The 7,251-nt window shown below is 33.4% G+C and overlaps 1 protein-coding gene across 3 annotated transcripts; it reads left to right on the top strand.

Moving 5' to 3' along the window:
• The first annotated feature begins 1,982 nt into the window (after positions 1–1,982).
• On the top strand, positions 1,983–6,504 carry LOC132064009 (F-box protein At4g00755-like). Of its 3 annotated transcripts, none has more exons than XM_059456857.1 (6): positions 1,983–2,222; positions 2,940–3,113; positions 3,799–4,218; positions 4,307–4,476; positions 4,694–4,812; positions 5,926–6,504. In XM_059456857.1, the coding sequence occupies exons 2-6, from the start codon at positions 2,987–2,989 to the stop codon at positions 6,218–6,220; spliced, it is 1,131 nt and encodes a 376-aa protein (XP_059312840.1). In that variant the 5' UTR covers positions 1,983–2,222; positions 2,940–2,986; the 3' UTR covers positions 6,221–6,504. The 3 variants fall into 3 exon arrangements, with proteins under 3 accessions (XP_059312840.1, XP_059312842.1, XP_059312841.1); XM_059456859.1 differs by lacking the exon at positions 1,983–2,222 and adding an exon at positions 2,306–2,329; XM_059456858.1 differs by lacking the exon at positions 1,983–2,222 and adding an exon at positions 2,410–2,782.
• Positions 6,505–7,251: the final 747 nt, after the last annotated feature.

The following is a 7,251-nucleotide window of genomic DNA, read 5'->3' as shown; positions in this document are numbered from 1 at the left end:
GAATTTTCCTTGTAATGGATCCATTATAAGTTCAATCACTTCTCCCTTGGATTTTATCCATCTTTCTTCTAAGTTTTGTTTTCCCTTTGTCTAATTTTTGTGCTATCCCCTTTATCTTGTCTTGTTTCTTTACTTGTCTATGTTATTTGTTTTCGCCTATTTGAGTTTGTATCAGTCATTGAGTATCCTTTATGATTAAACTGTCTTTTTGTCTCTTCTATCACACCTACAACATTCAAACTTGGATGTCATTTCACATGCATTAAGAATCAAACAAGACTGACGTTTATCCAAATAAGTAGCAGTAATGACGTAGTTTTCTTTTTTGAAGTGTAAATAAAAAAATGAAATGATCTCTTTTGTCTTTTCTTTTAACTTATTGAGTATATTAGTGAGAGTAGGTGGATGTTGGGCTTTCTGACTACTTATTGACATTTGCAAACTCATAATCATAACTCATAACAAGAAAGACCTAACTATAACATTTTTTTTTTTTTCCAAAAATAAATGTGGGAAAAGGTTGAACGTGGGTGAAAATTGACACAGACAGAAAATATGACCTTTCGTCAATTTTTCATTTGAAAAATGTAAAAGATTCAACTTTTATTGGAGAATCTGAATCAATATGTAAGCATTAGTATCACATTATTATTTAGCTTTCAATCGTCAAGTTCCAGTATGTTAGGTTCATAAAATCGAACTGAACCAATCAAATTGCGGTTCAATATTGATATATACAATCGAAAAATCTGAAAATCGAAACATCGAATCGAAGTTCATAAAAATCAAATGGAAGCACCGAACGCCCAACCGTACACAAAAGTTGCCAATGAATTCTAAGTTTTTTTTTTTTTTTTCCTGATACATTTCAAACTTCAGAAATTTTTTATCGAGTTTTAAGTTGACATGGTTCAAACTCCAAGACTTTTTTTGGAGCTTGAAATACTTTAGAATTTTTTTTTGGAGTTTGAACTTTATTGAACAAACACAAATTCAAATTATAAGATTTTCACCGAATTATAATATTTTTGAAATTTGACCAAAGGTGTGAAGAAGGAGAATCAAGTTTTTGCGGCTTTTTTCTGTTATAAATATTTTACTTATTTTGTTATTGGTGTCTATATTTTACCAAGCGATCCTAAAGGTGCCACTGAGGCTACTTGATACTCTGTCCATTTCATTTTCACATGCATTAATTTGATTAAGCATGGAATTTTAAAAAAGTATGAAATACTTTTGAATCTTATAGTCTATTAAAGATGTACGTAATTTATCCAAATACTTTGAATGGTGTAGTCTTAGAAATCTCAATTAAAATGTCAAAATCAAAGAATTACACTAAATTAGAATATGTTATTTAGTTAATATATTAAAGGAGAGTAAAGCACACGAATTGAAACACAAAAAAGCTTAATGTTTACGGCATCATACTTACCCAATTACTCTGAGTCTTGTAGCGTTAAAAACGTCAATTAAAATGTTAAAATTAAAGAATTACACTAAATATATAAAATATTTATAATATATTAAAGGAGAGTAAAACACACGAATTGAAACACAAAAAAGCTTAATGTTTACGGCATCATACATACCCAATTACTCTGAGTCTTGTAGCGTTAAAAACGTCAATTAAAATGTTAAAATTAAAGAATTACACTAAATATATAAAATATTAAAGGAGAGTAAAACACACGAATTGAAACACAAAAAAGCTTAATGTTTACAGCATCATACTTTGAATTGGCTTATTTTAGATGCTTTTAAGTCAAAATAACTTCTAAGCATTTTTATAGAGTTTGAATAAAATAAAAAATTACTTTTAAATTAAAATAACAAAAATAAATCAAAAGTCATAAACTAAAATTCCCAACTTCGTAAGCTCATCCAAGCGGGCTCTACGTGAAGATAGATCTACATAAGTCCAGATTAGGTTCGGTCCAGGAACCAGATCGATTAAATTAAAAAATTAATTGATTAATTAATCAAACGTGCAGAGCAAATTCTAATAATTCTTTACTGGTTAATGAAAACTGTAGAAATAATTTCATCCACCAATTAAATTTGGAAGCTTCAAAAAAAAAAAAAAAACCATGTATGGGTGATTGAAGGTATTTGTAATGACCGAATACATTTTCACAATAATTTATGTGTGGACAACAGCTTCTATTTCTAGATTTCTCTATGCATTTCTAGGGTTTTCTTCTGTTTCTTCAATTCAAAAGGTACAAAGTTTCTTCCTTTTTTTCACTCTTTCTATTGGTTGACATTTTTGTTCAATGCTTTCTTGATTTTATTGGGTTAATCACAGAATTTAGATTGTTCTTGAGTTGTATGCTACTTTTCTTTGCATTTTTTGAGCCCCATTTATTAAATATTTCATATGTTTAGAATTTAGATTGTTCTTGAGTTGTATGCTACTTTTCTTTGCATTTTTTTTTTGAGCCCCATTTGTTAAATCTTTCATATGTTTATTTTTCTTGCCTCTTTTCTGGTTTCCCATTGTAATTGGTAGCTGGATTTTTCATATTTTCTTTCTGGTTTTTGTGAATTGGAAATAAAAGTTGGTTTATTTTGTGAAAAGGTGAGATTTTTATGTGAGTGTTGACTTAACAAGCTGAAAAAGAAGAGATTGGATATAGAGATTCAAATAGCCGACTCGAAGTAATTTGGTATTGAGGTGTAGTTGAATGATGGACTTAATGTGAAAGTTTCATTCTTTGGAAGCTACTTAAGAGGAGATTTTACATGATCCGTTTTGAAACCCAAAGACAAGTATAAACTGGTATTTAGGTTCATGCATTTATCTAATTTGGTATATGTTGGCTGATTTAACTCTGAATTCCCTGTATTAGTGCGCATAACCTTGTCGTTTACTTCCTTCTCTTTTTAAAGTTTTTTGGCTTATTGTATCATTTTGTTTGTGTTTGTTGACGATTCAGGTTTTGGAACTTTGAATCTATCTATTGGATTACGCTTTGGTTGTGCCATGGAGACACGTATCGATTTTGTGGAATGGCTTGAAATTGACGTGTCTCTGAACATTATGATGCGTTTGAATGATCCAGCTGATGTGGTCCGTGCTGGATCTGTTTCACGCCTTTGGCGCCAATTTGGTAACCTAATCAAACTTTCGTTCTTCCTTAAAAGCAGTCTGTTACTGTTGTTTAGGATGTGAAACTGAACTGACATTCTTATTTTGTTTTCTTTATTATATTACATCATTTGTCGTGTTGTTAAGTTTCATAAACCGAAGAGTTTTCCTTGTTTCCATTACGCGACTCTTCCACTCTTGTTTGATATACTTGGTACACTTCATCCTGTTACATCATGTGATTACTGTGCATACAGACTCATACCTACTTTATTGGCATCTAGTATTATTACGCAATGAGGCTATATCAATTTGAATATGCCTTGATAAATTATCCGGAATGAGTACAAAATAAGTGAAGTCTCGGAAAGATGAAAGGTACAGCAAACCGAATCATAATTGCGCAGCAAACTGAATCATAATCAGATTTGTTTGATTTCAATAAAATGTCAAATACCAATCGCGCAAATGAAGTGATGTCTGAGACAAGAAACACTCTGTCTGATTTCTTGAGTTTCAAGTTTCAACAATTATGGTTAAGCTTTGACTGAAGTAATTGATATTTTAGGAACTTTAAAATCTTTCTCATAAGGTAAATTAGCTAAATTAAGGCTTTCTGCGAGAAATCTTGGCATGCTAGTTTATATCCTTGGAAGGTTTATTACCATTTGGAAGAACAAACAGGTGATGATTTACTTTATTTGCAGTGGTTAGCTACGGACTCTCTAAGCAACTGTGTGTGGGAAGGTTTCAGCAGCTTTCTAGGATTGCCCGTATAACAGAACTAGATCTGAGTGCAGCAGAAGCAAAAGATGTTGGGTCTAGCAATTCCGAGTGGGAGACTCTAAAAAGAGACCATGAAGTTTATGCTTCTCTACTTCAAGCTATTGAAACATCAAAGTCATGTCGAAATGATTGCATAGGCTATGCAGTCAGTGCTTCAAGCACGGACAATTATCCAGATGAAAGTATTGTCAATACTTTAATTCCAATGGACATATATCTAAATAGACCTTCATACTGGTCAAGTAAAGGACACAGTGATCCCAATGCCCCTGAGACACTAATTTACAAATTGAAAGCTGATCTATGTGTCATCACCCAAGTTTGTATGCAACCTTTCGAAGGTGCCCCCTCACATTTACAATCTGAATTTCACAGGCGTCTGAAGCTTTATTTGGTCCTCTTGACTAACACATAAGTTTTTCAATTCAGCTTTTTTCCAGCCCGGCAAGCCCATATATTCTGCAAAATCTGTTCGATTTCGATTAGGCTACCCCAAATCCTCAAAAGATGAGAGTGATATCCTGAAAATGCCCCAGCAACAGCCTGCTGATGACAAGTTTATATGGACATATACTTCTGAAGAATTCCCTATGACACAGGTCTTGTTTTTTTCAACTTTCTTTAGTTTTTTTCCAGAAAAATATTATCTTATTTACTCAGTTGTCTGTGTTTTTGGTGGAGTAGTAGTTGGCTTTGTTCTGTTTAAGTATTGTTGTAAGTAAAAACTAATCAAATTTTTTCTCTAAGTCTTTGAAGGGGCGTCATAGACTAATTTGCATGAGAAGGAGAATTAACAGATCAAACTTTAATGGCCAGGTAAAATGCTTTCAGCAGTTCGACCTTCCAGAACCTGTGCTTTGCATTGGTGGATATATGCAGATTCAACTTCTGGGCAGAGTTCAGAGACAAGAAATGGACAACTTGTTTTACATATGGTCTGTGTTCATCTTTTCTCTCGTTTGATTGAAAGGTCCGCTTCATATTCGCTGCTCTATCTATCAGCGAGTTGTTGTTGTGGACTTGTATGTGCACTACTAATAAAGCTCTTGATGCCTATAGTTACTAATTCATCAGGGGAAGAAGATGAAAGTGATATTTTGCTTTTCCATTACACATATATAATGAAATAATTGTTTTGAGAAAGGTAAGGTTTAGTTTTATTCATACTTTAGCACCTAGATAGTGCTTCTTTACATCATGTACGTGGCTTCACTAAAAGTTTCATTATTAGCTTCTTTAAGGAATTGATAAACTCAATCAATGCATCTGTATTCTATACTATTCACGGATCAGTTCTACACCCAAAAACTTTGTGAACAAGAAGATTTTTAATGAGTGCACTGATATTCTTGTCTTTGAAGAATTTGGTTCATTTCCCTTCCTAGCCCACATGATGCACAAAGGTATCACATGTCAAATGTCTTGTGGTTCCTAACGTCCTTTTTCATTTTCCTCATTTTCAAACTCCAAGAGCACTGCAAAATCAATCTGGCCATATTGTTGAGGTGCCACTATTGTTATACAGCCTTTATAGATTTTCATAGTTTGCGGAGGTAGGTAGGATACCACGGGGAGGATCATCCTTAAAATATTTTTTGGTGAAATCATATTATAATTTCTTAACCACAAGCCTTCTGGAAGTCAATATGGGAGTTGAAGGCTCCCAGGAACTTGTCGTTCTTCAGATGGCACAAAAGTTGAAAGACTTGATAATTTTATAGTAGTCACTGAATGTTCTCTTATTTCATTTGTTTCTTTGGTATAAACAGGAAATACCATTTCTCATAGATGGTTTATTTTTGGGATGCCAAGTACATATTTGTACTGTATTTACTATTTACCTATTCTGCTTGGTGTAGCAATGGAATTATTTGACTTATCAAATAGTTAATGTAACAACAACATACCCAGAGTAATTCCACAGGTGGGGTACGGGAGAGTACTGGGTAGTGTACGCAGACCTTACCCATATTGAAGATGTTTTATAAGAAGGCTGGTTGATTATAATCATATATATAATTTTGACGGTATTTCATTCTTATGTGCAGTGTTAGTCATGTGAAAGTTGTAGGGCGACCTCTCAGCCCTGCATTTGACGTAGAGGTCCTAGAGCTGTCTCAAGAATTTGTGTTGAAGTACAATCGAGATGTTGTCGGATGCATGTTGCAAAGCTTGTCTAATGGAGATCATCAAGACTCGAATATGCCTCCAACACTATCAGAGGAACTTGTGGTTGATGCAGGCCTTGTGGAGTTTTTTTTACAGAACCACCAGCCTGCTATCGAACACATGGGTTGGGACGACGACGGCGATGATGAAATGGATGAAGTCGGAATTTTTTAATTTAACATCGCGGTTTTCCTTTTTCACAAGTGATTGATGCATTTGGTGGTCCTTTAATAAGTAGTTTTGCAGTTCTTTGTGTACTATCAAAGTTTTAGAGCTGCATAAACCCTTGTAGATGAAACTGTATCTTTTTGGTATGATTTCTTGTACTTTGCTTTTGCATAGTTTTTCAATAACAAAGTGAAACATATAGTTCAGAGTAGAATGCAAGATCAACTTATAAATCAGTCAAGAGTTGCTCTCTTGCGCATGCAAATGACATTTACATTAGTGGGTTTCAACTATTTGTAAGAGATAGAGAAAAGACATCATTTGACCCTTAAACTTGGCACGAAAATTCAGTTTGACAACTAAATTTAACTTGTATTTATTTATCTCCCTTAACAACTTTTATCTTAATTAAATACAACCTCAAATGCTGACGTGGCAAAAAAAAAAAGTAAAAAAAAAATTAAGAGAGTGAAAAATATAAAAAGGTGGGCCCGCTGATATATATATATATATATATATATATATATATATATATATATATATATATATATATATAAAAAATATATATATATATATATAAAAAAAAAGATCAAAATGCACCCCCCACCCCCACGCGCTCCTCTCCACCCTACCCCACAGCTGGGGCTTCAAATCATCTAGCACGAATTCATTGTTATCAAGAAAACTCGGTTCATCGGAATAGCTGCTATGATTTGAGCTATCATCCCCACTGTTATTCGAATCATTTGGAAAGAATACAAATCAATCTGCATTTCTACTACCCGACATTGAATATGGTTGTAGTTTAATAACAAATGAAGGCTACTTATATAGTTGCAAAACCTCAAGTACCCTTGGGGTCCTCCTTATGACCCTACCTATTTACTTTATTATAAAAAATATTAATAGGATCACGGGGATTCATCTTCATCGGACATCTCACAGTCCGAATCCCACTTGGATCTGAATTTGACATCTTGTTGACCATATTCTACCCCGAGGTAACGTATTTTCATCGGATTGTTCTCTTCGCGAAA

This window comes from Lycium ferocissimum, chromosome 7 (assembly GCF_029784015.1).
Source record: "Lycium ferocissimum isolate CSIRO_LF1 chromosome 7, AGI_CSIRO_Lferr_CH_V1, whole genome shotgun sequence".
NCBI lineage: Eukaryota > Viridiplantae > Streptophyta > Magnoliopsida > Solanales > Solanaceae > Lycium > Lycium ferocissimum.
This window is presented reverse-complemented; position numbering and strand designations above follow the sequence as displayed.